We start from the raw sequence: 22,313 nt of genomic DNA on the forward strand, positions 1-22,313 counted from the left end.
TATACAAAAAAAACATTACTCAAATACATTGAGTTGATATTATCAATGAATGGATTACGATAAAATATAGAAACATTCAAGGACATTTACTACAATAGTTGTATATCTGCCGTAAGTAATACATGCAGCCTAACGGCTGATGGAGGACGTTTACGCTATCAATACTTACGATTTTTGCCAAATTTCCCATAAGGATCAAATGAGGTATGATCTGACAACACCAGTCTTGGCACACTGTAGCTCAGTGCTCACTGACAGATCCTAAGTTGATTAAAAGTGTTTTTTGTGCGTTGACTGATGCCAGTGCAGTGTGCGTGGGTTTTTTTGGGGGTCTGGGCGGAGGGCACGGATTGAGCTACACAATGGTGGGCTTTGTAGGTCACTGTGATGCAGAGAAAGTCTACATGATATCAGGCAAGTGCTGGCTTCAGCCCATATATTTAAGTACGATGCTCGGTGCATTCACAACACCTTAGTGCAGCTGCATTAGGAGGAGGAAGAATAGGAGTAACAGATGGTAGAAATCTAAACCGAAGGAAAGGGTGCAGTGGCAGATTTTTGTGAAATATATGGTGCATAAAAATGTTGAGTCTGAGAGGGGCTTTTATGAATTCAATATCTTCTATGAAAACATAAAAAGAACAAGTGACATCACTTTTAGCATCCTCACAATTGCTCACTTTTTTTTCAAAATACTCTGAATCGCCTTACACACCAATGCATATCCATTTCTTTGTCTGCTCTGTAGTATTGATAAATAAGTCAGTATTTTGGTAATAACCCCATAAACTACATCCATACCTCTCTCTTGTTCATGTACAAAATATAAGTCATCTGCCAGTATCTAGATGGTTTTGCTTCGATCATAAGTGGCCATTGTATATAACCAAAGACATTATGTCTTTAGTTCATAACTTTGTGTGCCTGATAGTTTGATTTTCACCCAAATGTATAGTGAATTTAAATTAAATTCTCATAAAATCTATTGGCATTTCAATCCTCTTATTCTGTAATAATTAAGGACTTGTCCTACCAGAACTGTATAAGGAGATGGCGTAATGAGTTGGCGTAGGTTTAAGAGCAACAGTCAAACCTCAATTGTTGGAAAATAAACCATTAATTAAATGACGTGATGGAAACTCTGGCAAGAGAGAGCAGAGTTGACATGGCAACTGAATTTTTTTCATGATAAATGTACATGCTCTTGTAAGATTTCAATAACAACATTTTTTTTTTTGGAATATTTCTACCCAGCTGTTTTCACACCTGTTGCATTTTTCAAATGATTAGAAAATAGTTTTCATGCAATGGCTTCACCATTTCCAAAACTGCTTCTACCTGGATCATTATCAAGCTTTATCATCAGGGAACGCAAACAGATGACGGTCAGCTGTGTGAAGGATTTACTATCATAAAAAAAGGCCCTGTGAAAAATCAGTAACCCACACCCAGTAGAGTTCAAATTTTAAAAGTCTCTGGTCTGTGGACATTAGATGCCTAATTTGAACTAATACTAGATCTCGATGTGGTGCATTGTAATGAACAATTTGATCAAACAGCAGTGTCCCTCCAGAATGTTCAACTTAATTGGTGTTCCAAAGCAGAAAATGTAGGCTTAGCTGTTTCACACTTAATGCTGAAGAATGTACAACATAGTATAAGACAAAAGACCATACAACACAACATTTTTTAAAGCTTTCGATAATCTTCCATCGAACATTTTGCAACCTTAGGAAATCCCAGCTCCTTTTACTCTGGCAGGTAAACAGTGATGCTGGTGTCTGCATGCAATCATGTGCATGCGTGTTTTTAAAATGCTGTCGGTGCTTCATATTAGAGTCACAGAGGAGTAGAATAGATAACCATTAAGAGCCCTTCAGGCCATACGTCTCCTGTAAATGTTCTATTTCTTTTTATACTCCCATCCTCTTCTCCTCCATCCTTAGTTGGATGGATAACCATCTACCCCTTTAGCAAAAGCCAATGCCCTATCTCTCTGACTATTTCCCCTCTCATTGCTCTTTCTTTCTCCTTCTCCTCTGCCTTCATCTCACTCTGGATGGATAACCATCTAGCCTTTCAGCACCGGCCAGCTCTTCTAATGACTGTTTCCAGTGAGGGAATACAGTGGAAAAGCTTTGTCCTAATCTCTCTGATGTATTTCAGCAACCCCGAGAAGTCTATAAGATGTGAAGTCTGTAACATTCTCTTTTTATTGAAAACTCGTCATAAGAAGCTCATTTTACTTTGGTATTTTGGCACTGTGAAAAAATTAAAAAGATTATTGTCTCTTTAAATTCAAGCCTTAATTCTAGTGCATTCTCATGGATGACTACAATGTAAATTTAATATCAAACCAATAGTAGACAGCGCAGGAATCTCATACGCTTGTAAATCTGATAAGAGTTTGATAAAAATGCCAACTTAAAGGAGCAAGACGCAATTCTTAGGATTTTATGATAAACAAAGAATTCATGACAGATAACCATGTTTATTACTAAATTGCTAAATCATTACTAAATGCGTAAAGTCAATGGGCACCCTAACGCTAAGAAACACAGTATTGGAGTGCATGACAGAGCAAGCAAACGAAGGAAGGAAGGAAAGCAAGAGGCAAAGAGCTGCTGCACTTCCAAGCTCAGGAGTCCAGATTTGACAAGCCTTTAGGTTTCCTGCTCTTATAGAAGAAATTATGAAAAGCCCTCTTTCAGGCCTACACTGATAGAGGGATTAGGAGTACAAAGTGGAAGACAGAAACATTCCTTTACACATCTTGTGCATTTACCTGTCAGACCACTGCAATAAAGCTGCTCCCACATGGGCGATGTGCCACGAGTTGAATTCTAAATGCCTGCAGGGCTGTCTGTAGGAACCTGAACTCCGGAGAGGTTGTGAAGCTTTTTCAAAGAAGCTGCATTTCTGCTTTTCATAATTCATAAAGTAAATGACAGATCCCATGTTTGTTATTCTGCGATGCCCAATGCGAAGACATTTAGAGCTCACAGTTTTCCTCACCTGTCTTGACACTTGAGAATCTAAAAAGAGAGAGAGAGAGAAACAACTATCCAAATGTATTTGTTAATTACACATTTTCCATTTTTTTTTCTGACTGCTACATTCCAGTTCTACTTTTAAACATCTGAGTCGCACATTGGTTTTATGTCCTTCTGGAGTTAATTTCCTTACAGCTATGGTGCAGAGTAATTTGCTATGGTTCACACTAATCCATTTGTGAAGAATGTTTGAGTCCTTCACATTTGAGCATAAATTCTTAAACCGCACACAATCTGTTAACTCTCCCTATTAACAGTGGAAGAGCCTTTCTTTTCTTCTTTTTTTTTTTTTACATCTTTAAATTTCCAGTAGTTCCAGCGCTCATCGTGTGACAGATCAAACTCGCACTGTCACACCCTCAAGTGCTAACCCCTTGACAGTTACCATTTTATTACTACTATCACTACATTGTATTTTTTTCACTATTTTACTGTCTTTTTACTATGTCATGTACTTTTTTACTATCGTTAACTGTATGTGTGCTATGTATTGTTCTATATGTAACATATGTCTGTGTGTCTCAGGGACTGCAGATGTAAATTAGCTCAGAGAGTTACAGTCTCTGTGATTAATGCTGCTGTACATGGTCCCTGTTCAATAAACTAAATAAATTAAAATAAACTTAGCAGTGTTTTGGAGTCTTTGCTATCATCTGTGGATAAGGTCGTTTTCAAATGTTGTTTCCTTATAATCTCTTGATTTGACAACAACCACGAGGACCAGTCTGTCACCGGGTGTAAATTGATTTTCTTTCCAGAATACGTCCTTTGTTATGGGTCATTTGAAAAGTATCTTATTAACATAAAAGCATTGTCAGGAGGCCATAAATGCCTGGACACAAAAAACATAAACTCCTGTGCAACTGCAGCTAATAGCTAATATTGTGGGCTCGGTTTATTTTCTGCTTTATTTCATCCATGTTTATTTAGTATATTTTATGCATGTTACATGCAGTGTTCCACTGCTGGGATATTGTCATTTAATTTAAATTGTACTTCTGGAAATAGTAAAGAATGCACCGTCATCTTTGCTTTTTCCCATGGTCACGACAGAAGGAGGCTTATAGTTGCCAGTAATTAGGCACAGCTGTGTGCAGTGCAAACACGGGACAGGATGCAATACTCTCGGCTGGGCCTATGTTACTAAGAAGAATTCTTCATAAATCTTAACTTAATTGATATGACGTTTCAATTTGTTCCTTTTTTTGCATTTTCATCTAATTTCCTTACATGCATTGCTTTTTGACCTTTTATTTAAACACAATCCAAAGGAATAGCATATTACTTGGCAAACCCAAAAACACCTGAAATCGCAACAGCTAAGAAGTCTGCAATGTGGTCATGCAGCAAGAAAAAAGTGGGAAACAAATGTTTTGCTTTTTGAGTTTTCCCTTTAAATATGGGAATAATGCAAAAATCCTAAATTCTCTTTACTATAGTACTTAATGAAGCGGCTAAACTAAACTAAACTAACTGTCCATCATCCATTTCACGCACCACTTACATCCTGCAGGATGTCAGGTGTCTCAGCTTCCCAAAATTCCCCCTTTCCCCAACACACAACAAACACAGCTGTAGCAGTTCTTCAGACGCTATTTGTATATGGTCAAGGGCCACATTGCTTTGCATCATGCAAGAAACGTGACATCAGGGATGTGGCCTACAAAGAACAATGATTTGGTGGCCTGGTTTCAGAAAGGAGCTACTGTGGTGAATGGTGCTCTGTGCTGTTTCACGGAGTGTCATTGTGGTTTGTTGAGAGAGCAGGAAAGCAGAGACCACAGACTTAATAGCTCTGACATTCCCGAAACATGTTCATCTTTGTCTCAAAATGCAGCTGCTTTCCAGGGGTGTGTGCCTCGAATCTGAATATCATCCCTATCCATCTTTATTTATTATTTTCTACCTGCCTGCCAATCTGTAGTAAATCTCCTATACTCTGTTCTGTTGCTGCCTCTTTGCCATGTGACTTTCATGTTTTTGTTTGTTTTTGGTACCTTTGCCTGGCCTGTCAGTACGCTGTCTCTGTCCGCCTGTTGTCAAGACATTTGACTGACTCACAGTGACTAAGAATGGCCTGAAGTGTTAGCCTGTCCTGACCTGACTTCAAAATAGACAGCTTGGCACGCAAACTGTTCTCACACAACATCGCCAAAACAGGGCTTTCCTTGTACAGTGCTGGTTCCCATGTCAGGCCCTCTTTCAAATCAGGCTTTTAATATGACTCACTGGTTAATCGACTTATGAGCTATGAATTGAGAGTAATCACCGAAGCCCACGGCAATCTTTCTAATGTGTGTGATTGTCAGTTAACGGGAACACACATGCTGAAATACACAACTCTGTCTTTTAATTCACTGATCACAGTGAAGCTGTTGCTGTTTTGCACACTGATCTGACCTTTTGTTGAATTGTTTATCTTATGGAAAATGTTACCATGATGCAGGTGTACATACAAGCCGTCCCTGCACATGTGTTTTGCAGTTTAATTCGAATCAAACCCATATTGTCACCATATGACAGGTGACGATAACATTTATCTTGATTTATAATGAATCTAGACAAATGACATGAAATAATACAGATAGGACGAACGCTCCAAGGTAATGACTGTTGGCTAGCCCAAGTCATAAATAAAACAAGTCAGTGTTTGAGGATCTGGGCAAGTGTGGATCTGCTCTTTGGAATCCCAGATTCCCTGGCTGGATTCCCAGCCAGAGGCAAAGGAAGGAAGGGAGGGGGTGGGGGTGGGAGAGTGGGGAATATGGTGGGAGGTTGCAGAGAGAGATGAGTGAACTAAGTGAGGAACTGAGAGCTTGTCTGTGCTTTGATCTAATGGCTGAGGCAGAGATCAGTCATGTTCTAAATGCACAGGATCTATAATCAGATCGCCTACCATTTAATACTTATATGAGTCATTATTTGGGATTAAAGGAGACCTGATTGAGGATTTGACAACCTTTTCCATCTGGCTTTGAAAATGGTTAAACAGGAGTGGCAGAGGTGTGTTCCTGTAGGACTGAAGCTGATGACTGATAGCTTTTTTGTCAAGGCCTTTGTTTCGCTGGAGCAGAGAGAGAAAAGGATAGATGGATTACATTCAAAAGTTCCATAATATGTGACATTTGTGCTTTGGATTTCTGTTCAAATATATCAAGTAAATGAGAAACAAAGTTGGGAAGCATGGTATTCATTGAGGTTCATTGAGTATTTACGCACATTTGATGAATGCATTATCCTACATAAATAAGGAAAAAGATCATGGCCTTATTGGATTCAAACTTCCCCCTGTACCACTGCATCAGGAAAGCAGCTTCCAGAATCTGGCTGCAGCTTTGGGAAGTGATTTTCAGTCGATCATCACTCTTCATCATCATCATCACTTCTTTTTTAGAGTAGCCTATACAAGCATCTGTCATTTTACCCGATGTAATGATGCTGCTTGCTAACCATGTGCACATTAAGATGATGTACTCAAACCACACACTCCTGATCTTACATATACATTTCTTCTGGAAAATATATGATGTGATAAGAATTCAAAGATTATAAGTTTTGGAGAAAATCAGTAGAAAATGTCCCAATAAAAAATCCAAGGTCAGAATACTCTCCTAAAAAATGTGCATGCAATGTAATGCCAATCATTTTTCATTTAAAGTGACTTCCCCTACCTCTTGTCTTCTTTTTTAACCTCTCTTTCTTTTCCCAGCTTTTGTTTGGGCTCCACACATACATATATATATAATTTATTTTCATTTCATGTGATCTCCTCCCTGCAGCTGCACCATCCACCACCCTCCGAGTTCATGTCTCTGACTGAATGTGTTCTAGATCTTGTTGCTTTGACAGGCCCTGACAACAGCAGGTCAGCTTCTGTGTGTCAGCTTCTCTACCTCTGAACAGCTCAGGGCAGAGGGGAACTAGCAACTTCATTTGTTCTTTCACCTTCAGCAGAGAGAGCTACCGCTAAGGGAATCTTTCAGGATTGGAGGCTCTTTCTCACACAAGCACAAATACATTCACACAAGCACGCACACATTATACTGTTCTGTCTCCCTTTTTCTTCATCTGCCTCGCACTTATAATCATCACATTATTTCCCACGTTGTGCTGGTAATTTGTCTACTTGGAACATTTGAATATTTCTAAACTACTTACTATAAAAACAACCACATTTTTCACATTTAATACACAGACACGCTTGTGTCTGTGTATTAAATGTCTGCAACATTGAAAAACTTTTAATGCATTCTACAGATTAACTTTAGAATAGTTTCTTCACTCATTTAGCAGTGATGGCTAATAGTAACCTGATGGAAGCAACAAATAACTCACTTTGTGCTCTGCCGTTTAACTGCTAAACACATCACAGTATTCATTAGCTGTTCACTGCTGAGCAAGTAAAGTGCACTGGGGTTGTGGAAACTGCTGTGGGTGGGATAGCGTTCATAACAGTGTTGTGGGGGTTATGAAACTCCAAACAATGTGCCAAAAGGTGCTAAAATGATACAATGACCTACAGAGTTTAGTAAAAAAAATGTTTGACACTATTCATTGTTACTTTTGTTAAAATAAATACTTGAAATAATATGACTGTAGAAATCTGAAGTATATCACCTAAGTTACTCTTAGTGATTTACCTGCAAACTGAATTTTTTTTTGTTGCATTACTGGCTGTAAACCTGTCAAAGTAAAATTATTTAAATTACGTCTCTCCAATGCCACAATCCAGTGAGACTATACAATCATTCAACAACAGAATAAAGTCATCAGCCTTGTCATTTGTGAAAACGATTTCTCCTGTGAATGCCAAAATGTCCGAAACTGCCTTTTGGATGTGGGAAGCTGGCAATGTGACGGGTTCATTTTGTGAAAAGAGCATCTGCCAGTCTGTCCTTATCCGCCTTCATCATTTTGTTTTTGTCAAGCTTAGAGACTTCATTGTGGTGTGTAGTTACACAGAAGCATCTGTCTTTTGTGTCAGCATGTCACATGTTGTTGTCTGAACTACTCAAAGACTTTTTACCAAATCATCATTGAAAGAGCATCCTGCTGTACTCCAAAACAACAAAAATTCCTCCATGCACAGAGGTCATATCCGAGCAGCATATAGTTATTCATTTTATTCCGAGATGGGCTTTGATGATATACTGTAGCATGTCTGAGATATGATGCAGCAGATACGCATCGACAGCTTAAGTTCCTTTAGTAAATAACTTTTTCACTCACCTCGTGCAAGACTAGTCTATCTGACATTTGCACACACATACAGTGACATTCAGGTGACACACAGGCAAGCACAAGTGAAGACATGTCTGTAACTGGCAGGAGAAGGGTGGGATATAGGGTGTAACTAGGACAGCATATTGCTGGATGTGTTATTCTTGTTTGTTATGAGTGAATTACATTCCACGTCAGTTTTACCCATGGCTACACACAAAGTGAAAAAAATAAAAATCAAGCGAAATCTAATGGTGAGAACGAATAGAGGAGATGACACAGAAGAAAGCAGAGAATGAAGACACGGTTGGGCACATTGGCATTCTGGTCTAAAAGACCATATCAGCCCTTTCTGACAGCCCTTTGCCTCTACCTGCTAAGTGAATGGGACAGACTGCTGCTTCCATTTAATTCAGCTGGCATTCTTTGGTTCTTCATCGATAATAGGGATTTGTGTGTGTTTGTGTGTGAATCGGAGATGGCAACAGAGAGAAGCCGAGTAAGAAGTAAGAGCACAAAGACCGAATGTTTGTGTGCGTTTGTGCATGTGTGTCACTCTGTGCCTGTCCTACCAGAGTGCACAGTCAAGCATGTTTCTCAGGACTACAGCAACTTAATTACAAAACCTGTTGTAATCCATCATGTTCCTTATAAATCACAGCTCCCCTTAGAGACCTGCAAAAGCAGTGGGATCCCGCAGATTCTTACTGACCCATTGCAAATGTTGCAGGCATTGGCTGCTGGGCTTAACATTCGTGTAATACATTTTCATCCACTTGAATATGTGATAGAACGTTTTTGTTCAGTTTGTCTCCTTTTCTCGCCCACTCAGATGCTTTCTCTCATAACATTTGTAATCGCCAACTCTAATCCATTTTGATCTGTATACAGTGACGCTATTCCTGCTCTAAAGGCTGATGATCCAGCATCGGTTACACACCTGTTGCTAGAAATTATCATAAAAACAGGGACATGATCCATCATCCTTTTATTTACCTGAAAGGTATCACTGCCTGAAGCTAAGGCTACATTTTTTTTTAATTTTGAATTCATCTTAATCTCTGTTTACATCTTCCATTGGTGTCTTAGTGAACACCTGAATATAATATATTCTTTTTACATATCAAGAAAAGCCACTTTTGCCCTGTGGGAGGTGTTAAAGAGATACTTAACACAAAACAGTGTTGAAGAGGAGAGATCCCAGAATCTCTGTTGGCAGTAATGGTCTTGTGCATTAGCAGTGAAGATTTATGCAAAACAGCCCTTAATTCACCACCATTACTCATTTAGTGCTTTCTTTTGCACCTCTGGGTGATAATTACATAAGTCATGTCAAGATCTGTTTTGTTCTCTCCCCTTTGGTTATATTCTATTTAGGCACATATCTTCCCATCTCTTCACAATGCCTTTGTAGCGCAGTCCATTTTGTTTATCCGAAAAGCTAACCACTATTAGCAGTAATCACAGCCAGAGCCTTTCGACTCTCTCTTTGCATTTATTCCCCCACAGCCCACATCATTACAGTATCAATTTACTCCTGTGTCTCTCCTGTAGTTGAGTCAAACTTTTCCATCTAATTAGTGTGAGTCTGATTCAAGTGAAGCGCGTGAAAGATCACCTGTCCAGCCGGACACTAGCGAGTCGATCTGCTGCTACAGTACAGTGGTATCTGTATAGACCAATAGCTATCTGTTCTTTCGGCAGGTCATAGACAGTCTGAGCTAGAGGAGAGCAGCGTGTTAAATCAGCCAACCTCAGTAGTAATGTGTTATAAATGTGTTGTGTGCTGCCACTTCGTCTGGCTCGAGCAAGCTATTTATGTGGCTCTCTGTGTGGCTCGTATTACCAGGCTGCAAATCTGGGGTCTATAGGTGAAAGCTTGGGTACCCTGTGGGTCATTCACTGTGTGTGAAAGTGAGGAGTACAAAGAAAGCTCTGACTGGCTCACAGCAAATAGACATGCAGGGTGGTAGCTAGACAAACACTTCGGTATTGCCTATAATGAGCATTTGTCATACTGCTATGTGAAATTTCAGGGTGTACCCCTGTTGTACTTCATCTGTTTAACCACTTGGACCGTTAAATCCACTGTTCAAGAGTGTGTGTGGGTGTGGGTGTGTGCACATGTGTGTGATTCCTGGTGTTCTATGAATGTTTTCCTGGCACTGGCAATAATCCATGGAGAAACACACACACTCACACACACATTCTAACCAATGACTGGATTAGGCTGCTAATCTCTTTGGTCCCACAGCACACCCATGCATGCAAACACCCACCCACACACACACATACACACACACACACGCCCACAGACACACATTGACATTGTCATTCAAACAGCATCAGTTATGCAATGTCAGTTATTACCAGGGGCCATCAGTTATGTCAGTGTGATTACAGTCATGCCATTTTGTCAAATGTTCTTCAGGAGAAAAGTGTGGAGATTTACCAACTGTTCATTTGGTATACATCCCAGATTTACCCAAATAAAGTCAGAATACTTTTGAGGTAGGGTTTAATCTCTAAATTAAAGTACAGAATTAATACTTTAGTAATTGAAATTGCTTAAAATATGATCTTTTATAGAACGTGAATTTAAGTATAATACTCTGTAGTCTCTTTAAACTCACAAAGGCTTTGTCTCATAAATTTCACGCATGGATGAATGATATATGGCTAGCGACAAATAGTGGAGTTGATGGCAGTAGTTATGTAATATGTTCCGGTACTGACTTTAACACAAATAAGTTATGAATTTATTAGATACCAGTAACTAATATGATATTAAGCATGATACCCCACTAAACTTGATGCCATGCTGTTTGTGCCTCATTTAAAACAAAATCGTCAAATGGAAAGGTCAGTGATTGAATGAGTTGAACTGATTGCAGGGTTGAGTTGTGAGCTCTTTTGTCTTTTCATGAAGCAGCATCAGGCAGTTGTTAACAACCCCACCTTCCCTCCAGGTAACGTGTGACTTTCTTTCTTCCTGGCATCGGGATAAAAAAGGTGATCGCTTCTGTTTCCAGATTGTGTAAAACAGAACATGTAAGAACAGACACTGTGCAAATACAAAAAAAAATAATAATCAAATGATTCCTTTATGTGTAAAATGATAACCTTTGCAACTTGGAGCAAAAACAAAATCCTCCATGAACACAGGAATAGTGTAAATAGACAGTTCAGAATTGAATATAGTTTCTCAGTCATCACCGTCTTGAATAGTACACTTTCTTATCCGAAAGAAAAAATATGTCATTAAAGCTTATCACAGGAAATGACATGCAATGAAAATGACTGCTAAAGTGAGAAACACTAGTTTTTACGTGACCACAGACCTGAAATAAACAAACTTGCTATGACTGAATGCCCCAGCATTAGCAACCTAACCGGACAAGACTTGAATTCCTATTTTGTCCACAGACTCTCAGACCAGTGAGGCTTTGAGTCATTCTTAATTTCCTGTTGCCCTCTCCTCTTTCTGTGTTTCCCACCATCTCTAAAAGCCTCTGACTGTCAGTCTCTCCCATGCTTTATCACAGTGTGCATGACCTTATTCTGCCTTTCCAGATTGCTGCTTAATAGGAGCCTTCCTCCCTGGAGAACAATGATAAGCTAATAGTTGAAAGAATTAAGAGCCGTTCTGTCAACAGAAAAAAGAGGAATGACAGAGGACTGTTACAGTCTTAAGACGAACAATTAGTTTCTTTAATTTTGCCCTCCCGAATAGATTATTATTTGAGCTGGTGGTTAGTTTAAGTATGTGAGTAATTGCAGCAGAGGCCAGATGACTGGCTCACTACCTCCGCACTGATTGGTATCACCAAAGGTGTTTGATTAATGCCCCACCGGCCATTTTACATGTACATATTTGAATGAATCATTCAATTATGCCTTGATTCTTTTGATTTTGTTGACTTTCTGCACAATCACTTCAAATTCTCATTCAAAGTTTGTCGTGCCTTCGGTATATTTCTTCAGGCTGTAAGGGGAAATTCAGAAATAAAAGAGACAGTGGTTAATATAAGACCAGTGTGTATGTGTTATTGCGGTAAGCAGTTCAACCTCTATGTTGGTTTACTATCTCCTCAAATTAAATAAACAAAATGAGATATATGTTGTTTAATAAGCACCCATTGGACATTGGCAGCTTTAGCATTAGCTGCACTCTCTAGTGTGGTCCTGAAAATTCTAATCTTGGAGCCTCCCCCTCGAGACTGACCTGTCCTCTTGTGCTGATTTCACTAGTACCCTCTGGCTATGAGACTTAAAGTGTGAGTGCAGATGTGCTGAAGAGAGATGAAGAAAGGGAGAGAATGAAAGCATTTAAAAGTAGAAGAGCCATGTCTGGTGGTAAGTGCTTGTTTCCTTTTGCACTATTATAGAGAGGCTTACCGTCCTTCTCACCCAAATTGAAAGAGACACTCACACATACAGCAGTTTTCTAAGTCAAATGGATGAGACCGCTCAGTCTTTAACATTGGCCGACTTTTAGGTTAGCGAACTGGAAACATAATGTTCTTTGACCTTTCTAGCTGCGTGACAGATGTGTGTCATTATTTATACAGAAGAATTCCCCTCTGCAGACAGTGTCTCTGCACCCAAAAGCTTCACACCTCCTGTTATCCATGAGTTTCAATGACTATATTCTTGTTTTTGTGCAGATGTCCTTCAAAGGGCAGGCACATTGCACTGGAAGGAGTGGCCACAGGCAAAAAATACACCTACACACACCGAAACCAGTCTCTGCTCTTAAATAGCCATCACAGGGGCTGAGAAATTGCAGTTGACCCACAAAAGCACAGTGTGCTATTCTTTAGTGGGACCATCCTCCTCCCCAAAACTTGTCCATGTGGCATTCGTACATACAGGCAGAAAGGGCAATAACTGTCTTTAAAGACTATGCAACCTCTAGTGGTCATGACAGAGATTGCATGTGAAGGGTGACAATGGCGTCCATGACGCTAATGTCCCGTTGTAAAAAATGTGTTTGTTTTTTTTATCCTAAGAACTATTATTTCTTAAAGCAAACCCAAGTAGTTTTTATTTCTAACCTTAAGCAAGTGAGTGTTGTAAAAATTCAGTATTTTAAACCTCAACGTAATTGCGCAAATCCAATCATGCAGTGACAAAGTGTTTCATTAACGTGTTGTGTTTGTCAGTGGCTGTTGGCCTCAACCTCCCGTCACACAAAGAACCAGAGTTGAAAGTGCAGCGCTCGACTGTTTAATACCCCTATCGCATTCCTCCTCATGTGGACTTTTGGCTTCTTAAACAAAATACTTGAAAATGACTTTGATATCAGTTTTATTTCCTTTCTGCTGCTTGAAGGGGCAGTACTTTAGAGCAGGGATTCTCAACCTTTTTTCAGTGATGTACCACTTGTAAAATATTTTTTCAACCAAGTACCCCCTAACCAGCGCAAAGCATTTTTTGTTGAAAAAAAGACGTAGAACACTGTGTCAACACTGTCTGTTTTATTAAACTTTGCAACTGCAAATAAACTGCATTCTCCTCAACTGTTTGCAAATGAAAATATATAAAAAATAGCTTAAGATCTTTAAAAATAATAATAATAATAATAACTTAGTTATAAATAAAGATGCCATGGGAGGATTGGAGCTGGTGGACGTGAATCCCATTAGGGCGTATTCTTCCGAATACTGTCGGAATTTTGGGGGAGCCTGTGTTTTTACCTTCTTTGTCACCTGTCCCTCTGTGTTCTCAGCAGTACCGCTGCCGCGCTTTAACCAGGACTCCATTGTTTGTGTTGTCAAGGCGACAGTGATTTATTTCTTCTATCATATAAAAGGCAAATGCCGCGATTTATGGTTATCAGTCGCGTCACTGTTACGTTGCGCGCTCTAGTAGCCAGTAGAACGCCGCCATTTGGGTACCTGCCCCGCTGCCAGCTGTGTTTGTAAACATACCTGAACATACATGAACTTATATTAATTGATATTTATAATGACTTTTGAATTGATGCTATTTTTTAAATTTATTTTTCAAAATCTCAAGTACCCCCTGGAGTGTCTCCAAGTACCCCAAGGGGTACGCGTACCCCCATTTGAGAACCACTGCTTTAGAGGATGCCGTTATAAAGCGTGTTGAGGGGTATGAACAAATTATTTATATGATTCTTTCAAGAGGACTTGTTGCTTCAACCAGTCTTCCCTTTCCCTTTCTTATATCTCTATTATTTGTTCCCTCGTCTTCATTTTCACTCTTTCTCAAATTTTGTTTTTATTCACAAATCCCGCAGCTTTTCTCAGCTCTCTGTCATGATACGTGGGCGTAAGCCACATCATTACCAGTGAGAGTGTGCTGAGAGATGCTGATTGTCACCTTCTCCGCTCATGTACTCAGCCTCTCCTTCTCTTCGGTGTTTGAACGGGAGAATTGAATTTAATTGTACCACTCCAGAACTGGACTGAACGAGGCACTTGAAAGACGTTTATGGGAACTGGCTTGACACATCATCAGTGAAGAACAAGGATTCTTGTCACACAGGATCTCAAAGTAAAACACAGCTGAGGTCGTGGACGGGTGGTGCCATGGTAAATAAAAGTGAAACACATGTTTGTAATCTGAGCCCAGAGAAATCACAAGCCTGGACAAGAATAAAAAAGATGGCAAAAGAATCATTAACATCGGTGTCTCGTTGCATTGTGCCTGCAATCGTGCCCTGAGCTCATGTTGTGACAGATGCATGATAATGGCAGGCATAGGGATGTTAAATCATTAATCCAGCATTTATGTGTGTATATTGACTTTGCAATTGCCTTTGTGCAGGCAGTTCAGTGATGTGAGCTGACATGCTAATTAAACATTTCAAGACTTGTCTCAAAACGAGACTTGTACAGTCAGCAGCACGACTTCGGTGATTAGACTGCAGGTTGTACGAGCTATCAAACTTATCAGACTTAGCTTATCTTATTTCAGTCTGATATTAGACTTCAATGTTGTACCAGTGGATAAAACAGAGAGATAGATTGGGATGAATGTGTCCTGCTGTTCAACTTTTAGTATAGTCTGTACTGCTGTTAGTAGGTTTAGAAGCACTTTAGGGTTTCATGTGTTGTTACTGTGATTGTGTCATTAATATGGAATGAATAAGAATTGAGTCATTGACAAAATGTGTCACTTTCGTCACAATTGTCTGTGAAAAAAGAGCAGCAGCGTGGTGGATAGCTGACAAAATTAGAAGAAAAATGTGCATGTGTTTATGTGTGCATTGCTGTTTTTAAATAAAAATCGGTGGCGAACGGCAGTTCCAGAAATACCCAACTTCATGTTCCTGATTGCTTTGGTATATGTATATATTCAGTGATACTTCCAATACACCCACATAAATTGCAGCTCACACTAATCTCAGATGTGACCTCTGCTCCTCAGGAGGGACACTGCTAACATCTGCTACGACAGTATTTGTGATGTTTCTCTTCTTTTGTCCAAGTGTGTTTCAGAGGTTGTGATGAATATTTTCATAATTAGCAAGAAAGGAACTTTATGGTATTTCTTATTGTCATTTTCTCAGTCAACATAAGCAAAAACCTTAATTCTGCTTTTTTCTTTTTTTAGAAAAATAACTTATTCTAACTTCTTGGTTAATGGATAGTGTCTCAGGTGTGTGTTTATCTGTAAATTACATTAATCGAAGTAAAACCTTTCATTCTAAGCATTATATATTTCTCTCTCATCTTTACCTGTAGAAAAATGTCACTTGCATACATTTGTGTTAGCCTCTGATGGTAAGCTACACTGATGGATATGATGGAATACCAATTTTATAGGCAGTAATTTGTTGTAATTTTGTATATGACTTCCTTTTCACCTTGAAGTTTAAGATCAGAACCTTTCTTTTTTACTATAAGCCACACTTCTGTCTTCCTGCCACACCACATTCATTGCAACAGCTGCACTCTCCAAAGTTGAACATTTGTCTTTGTTTGTCAAACTACTATTTAGTCCCAAAAAATAATCTGATTGAAAGCATGAATCCACTCCATCTTTGCTGTGATAATGTCTTCCAAAAAGTTAGCTTTGGTCTTTTTTTCTTAAGGCTGTTCCTCACAAAACCCACACATGCTGTCGAAATATGAAGGGAAATAATAAGGCAGAAGCTGTCACTTTAAGCTGATGTGAGACTTATCAATCACAAGTAGTTTCCTTTCTCATGCAAACTCATTGTCTTTTATCAGTCGGCCATAAGCACACTGTTGGAAATTACCCTGACACTATAAGCTCTGGTATAAATCTAAGAACATTTTTTATAAATTAAGCCCAGGAGTGTTCATTAAAAGTATATGGAGGTTGATGCTGTGTTCCTGCATCACTGCTCCCATTGCAGGAGGGTTCGCTGTGTCAGGTAATCGTGCAGGAAAATGCACGCAGCCCTGCCTCTTTAACTGCCAACAAACTGGGTTCAAAGCCACAAAGTCACTGAAGCTAATTCGGTGCTGTCATGTTAGTCACTGTCGCGTATTTCATAACAAACAGCAACAAAGCTGTAAATCTCAGTTTTGCTGCTGAGTAGAACAATGGAACTTTTTAAAGGTTTTGATTTTTTTGTTTGTTTGTTTTCACCTCCTTCCAACACTCTTTTTCTCTGTGTCCACCTTTCCCTTTACCAGGGGAGCACCTGCGCATCTGTCCTCAGGGTTACACCTGCTGTACCAGCGACATGGAGGAAAAACTGGCTAGTCAAAGCCGCATGGAGGTAGAAGGACTTCTTAAAGAATCTGGACGATCCTTACAGGCCGTACTCCTTGAACAGCAAAAGGCCTTCGATGGTGAGTTTTTTGCATTTTTGATGGTAGTTTATGAGGTGAGCTAGTGAGTGAGAGCATAGAATATGTGTGTACTTTGGACATACTTATTGAAACAAAAACGATGATATATACAAACAAACGTACACACACACACTGTCTGTCTGGCAATACAGCTAATAAGCACATACAGGTCAAACAAATAGCACTGATCACTTTTGTTAAAATGGAAAAAGTTCTGCTAGGAAAAGTTCTGTCTTGCCATGTGACTATTTTACATCCAAAAATTCACAGATAAAAACAGACTCACATATGACCAAAGCTGTGAGTTATATTGCCTCACAATTAAGTCATTTCAAGCCCTTCTTTCATCTAATAGGCCCACCAGATAAGTTGTTACACAATTCTTATTTTACCTCGCACCACTTACTTAACATTATTGAAGTGCAAACTCATGATGCAATGCTGCACTCACCTATGGTAGTGACCTCCACACAGCAGGACAAAATGCCACACCAAAGAAACCAACTATGAATGGGGGAACTCAACAAAGGGCCTAAGTAGGTCATCGGCCCCACCCCTCAACCCACAGGACCCAACACATCCACAGTCAAGGTCCCAGTGTCAAACACAACCATACAGTACACACCTAGAGAACCAATACCCACGCCCCTAAGGGTCAGAGATGTTTCATCTTTCTTTCTTTCTTTCTTTCTTTCTTTCTTTCTTTCTTTCTTTCTTTCTTTCTTTCTTTCTTTCTTTCTTTCTTTCTTTCTTTCTTTCTTTCTTTCTTTCTTTCTTTCTTTCTTTCAAAATCCTGTTTATTAATAAAACTATTAGCACAACCTTGTATAACAGATTATAGACAGGTAATAAAGAAGGAAAAGTAACTTAAATGTTGTGAGAGGAGCATGCTCGAGTAAAAACAATAAAAAAAAAATGTCACGTCAGAGTTCCTCTTAGAACAAGAGCGTGACAAGAGTATACCTCACCAATAGTTTTGACATGATCAAATAAGACAAGGGTTGATTAGGCTTCACTGTACATATGTGAAAGCAATACAAATTCAATTCCATGTTGCAGATCTGAGACATGCATTAAAGTTACAGTCTGAATCATGCTCTACACCACAGTAACTAGTAAGTTCTTGGAGCTGTAAAATAGTATAAGGTCTTAATTGTAATTTGTCAAGTGTGAGAAAAGGACTTTCAGCGTAAGAACATTGTTGCACCAAGACAGTTGTTTGTGTCTAATAGCTTGCTCCAACTAATAGAAGGGTGTCTCTGTGCTCCACTGTGTTCCCCTCGGCCTGTCCGTGACAATGGATCTGTCAGCTGCGACTCTGAGCTTGGCTAGTTAGCCTGACCTTTTCAGATCACAGGGATTAGTGGTTGAGTGAGATTTGTTTGCTTTTCCTCCGTGGCTCTGTGTCCTTCTTTCAAATGGCCCCTCATTTTCAGTCTTTTTTTCTGCGCCAAAGCGATACAGCCACCGCATCAAAGAAGAACTACAAACACACCTACAAACACCAAAACACAGTCCAGTACATGCAAAATTTCTCAAAGTTAGTCTATGTCATCCTACCGCTCTTGAACTCTCCCATTCAGGAAAACACCTAATTTAGCACAGACGAGAGAGTAAACAACTCAGTCTCCACAAACACACACTCAAGCGTCACTCAGCTGCTATCTCTAAATATGCCAATGTTTCACATTCACAAATTCACAGATATAAAAAAAGGGGTGGATTGCATTGCCTAACAAATAAAAAAATTTGGAGCCTTTCTTTCTTGAGATAGGCCCGCCAGACATGTTTGTGCGGTTGCTTTGAAACAGAAAATCTGCTAGATTGTCCTTTTGTATTGATTACAAATCCACAATTCCTCCCCTCCTCTTCAAATCGGTTCAGCTTTGTTGATTGTCCCCGTTTCCTCACATTTCTTTATCTTACCCTTGAAAGCATCAGATGGGATTGGCAGAGTTGACAGAAGGAGAAATGTGTGACCTTAAGGTCCAAAAAACCATCTGCTGTAGGCTGCATCCTTGAAGAGAGCGGAGCAATAGACTGCGGTTAAATGGACCGTGATATGTCACATTTGCTGCCACATGACTAGGAATTTGGCAGGATCTGGCAATTCTTGCAAAAGACATCCTGTTTATAAACCTAGTTTAAAAGTGAAACATAGAACAAGTTACATCTATTTCAGGCTACAGTTAAACTGTTTCCGTCAATGAAGTTGTCACTCTTTTAAAAGGTTGAAGTTTGTTTGACAGAAAGCACCCGAATAGTTTAAGCAGATAGACCATATATGGTTATAGATGGCTGATGATTACCTGCTTCCCAGACATGTCCCGAGAAGAGCTTTTTTGTTCAGGCCCCAAGACCATAAAGTGACATTGTACCATGTCTGTAGTCCCTGCACATCTGGGTGTGTTTAGCAGGGTGTGGACTAACTAGCGCCATGTGGCTAAGTGCAGGGTGTTACTGTTCCAGCCCAGTCAGGCTAGGCGTTTTTTGGTCCAGGAACTTTGGAAGAAGCACCAACTAAGCCACAGATTAGAGGACTTGCATGTTTGCATACAGCTGACTCTGGGCCTGAGAGTTTCTACACTCTATATACATGAGCATGCAAATGTGTGTTTGTATGCATATCTTTATAATTCACAGTGTGTCCACTATTTGTGTGCCTGAAAGGGATTTTGCGTACAGTATGGGTATGTGTGAATGATTTCCTTTGTATTCAACTGTAATTTACAGACAATATATTAGGTTAAACAATTTTGCTGCACACAGTTGCAAGGAAAACATTCAAACAGATAAAGTAGGTGAAAAAGAAACACGTGAAAGAGTAAAACATACAGAGAGAACATAAAGCAAGAGTGGAGGTTTAAGACAGCAGATGGACAGTGGTAGCCAGGAGTGAGAAAGAGGTAAACACAGAGATGGTTAGTTATGAAAGTGAAAGGGAAAAGGTCAAGGAGGACAGAGAGTGATGGCACCAAAGGGAGCTGTGTGTTAGATGGCAGCCAGGTGTGTGAGACAGACGGAGGCCTTACAGCTGGCAGGTGGCGTTTGGCCTCACGGTGCCATCAGTGACATCTGGATATGTGTGAGAAACTTTGCCTGTGTATGAGCATGTGTTCATTTGTATTGTTTCTACATAATTCAGAAGCATGCGTTTCATTTTGTATGAATGAGCAATTATGTCTTCTCCCTATGACAAGATCAAAAGACAAAACTACATTAGATAAAACTAGCGCTTGTCACATTTGAGAGTCAAATATATTTACATGGCATGTGAGCCGTGCTACGACCTTGCTATATTCTGCATACAACTGTGAACTCCTGTCCTCATCCTATTGCTCTCATAACTTGAAGTTTTTACTTTGCTCACGTTGGCCTTGAAACACACTATCTATCCTAGATGGATAGTGTGTTTCAAGGCCAACCTGGCTCAGTGGGTAGGTTGGTCTATGTGTTCCATCACATTTCAACTCTATAGTCTGTATCACTGACATTGGTAGGATTTGAAAAGTACTGGTTGGATGGCTGGTTTATGGTTACTCTAATTTCTAATGGGACTTCTTACTCTTATTTACTCATTTTTTAGGGAATTGTAATATACACGCAATTTACAGGTGAAAGGCATTAATTTACTGTATGATCGGGACCTGTTACATATTAAAGTGTGCATGAGGGGTTGACAGAGTTCTAGGTGCCATATAGATTTACTGTGTCATAGCCTCAATCATCAAAAAGAATAGGGAATAATTTCTCTAAAAATTCTGACAGTCAAAATGTCTGCTGTCTTTAAAGACGAGCTGCGGTAGAACCCAATTCAATTTTCTTCCCCTTATCAGTCTGTTGGTGGCCTTTTCTTAAAATGAATCCATGTATTCTTAAACATTAGAGCTTAAAGAGAGGTATCACTCTCCAGCTCCATATTGTCATATTTTGCTCTGATTTAATCAAGATAGTGATGGCTAAATGAAAATGGCAGTCTACACGCCGGGGATGTCACAGTGGCCCCATCCATTTTTCATGTACATCAATGGTTTAATGAAACCTCTAACCACCCGCCTTCTGATTTCCTGTTTTCGGGGTCACCTCTGATGATGTCATGAGAAACAAGGACATCTGCTCCCTTCTTAGTGCTTGATTGGCTCATTTCATTTGCATGAAAATCATGCCAGTGGGGACCTGGTGTACGCTGGCCTAATTATGTCAAACACACCATTCACTATAGGAGCGATGGCACCTTGGGAGACTGAAATGAAAGCGTGACAGACTGAGACATGGAAGGAAAAAGAAGAGTTTGTGAGAAAGAAGAGCATTGGGACAAGCTGTGGGAAGCAAATTGAAATAGAAGATGAAAAAAGACAGTGATAGGGAAGGGTAAGGATTGGTATGGAGTTTGGGGGGAAAACAAAAAGAGAACCAGATGGATAGAAGAAGAAACAGGCAAGCGTAAATGGTGCATAATAGCAGCCAGAGAAAGTCAAAAGAAACACGGAGAGAAAGTGGAATAAAGGCTTCCACTGAAAGCCTTGTTGATAAATAACATGCATTATGGGATGTGTCGGCTTGTTTAATATGAGGGACCTTGTAATAGCATCTACATTCTTGCGAAGGTTCTTGCAGTGTTCCTGGCTGATATGTGTTGTTATTGGTGGAGAGTCGGTCTGACTCATAAACAGTCTAATGGCTCCCAGATCAGCGTTTGTGCAGTTACTGTATTCAGGACAACAGTGTTTGTTTGTGCCTGCTGTGTTTATTTTTTCATTGTCCTTGCACAAGAAGAGAAAAAAGCAAAGGGGGGAAACCAAGAATCCCAATTAATTGTTGAGAGAGGATGGATTGTTGCTGTGACTAAAACATTTGATCAATATCTAGTCCAGTCTACCCTCATTAATTTCCCTCTTCTCAAAAATCTCTACTGTATAGGATATAATTTTGTGTCTATTTGGCTGTTTTAATGTGCAAGTTGCATTTTGGCAACTAGCTACTAGAACTACAACTAGATTTTTAAAAAGTTTGGTCTTTTTACGCATTACAATACCTTCCGGATGGGCTTTAGTTCCATAGTATCATCATCACATCTTAAAAAACACAGTTTGACAGTGACATAGCATAGGGGAAAGAAGCCAAACTCGGACACGTTTTATAGTATGAAAAAAGGATCTGTACAGGATTTTTTTTTAGGCTGAAGGGATCGAAAATGTCAAAGCACATTACAGATTATAGCTTCATTGTTATGAGCCTGACATGC

At 39.5% G+C, this 22,313-nt stretch overlaps 1 protein-coding gene across 1 annotated transcript in view; it reads left to right on the forward strand.

Annotated features, from left to right (window-relative positions):
- Positions 1–22,313, forward strand: part of gpc1b (glypican 1b) — a 72,035-nt gene that overhangs the window by 21,078 nt on the left and 28,644 nt on the right. The window contains exon 3 of the mRNA XM_075483457.1: positions 16,910–17,068. Coding sequence (XP_075339572.1) covers positions 16,910–17,068 — 159 coding nt within the window. The remainder of the gene's footprint in view (positions 1–16,909; positions 17,069–22,313) is intronic.

Source organism: Odontesthes bonariensis, chromosome 14 (genome assembly GCF_027942865.1).
Source record: "Odontesthes bonariensis isolate fOdoBon6 chromosome 14, fOdoBon6.hap1, whole genome shotgun sequence".
Lineage (NCBI taxonomy): Eukaryota > Metazoa > Chordata > Actinopteri > Atheriniformes > Atherinopsidae > Odontesthes > Odontesthes bonariensis.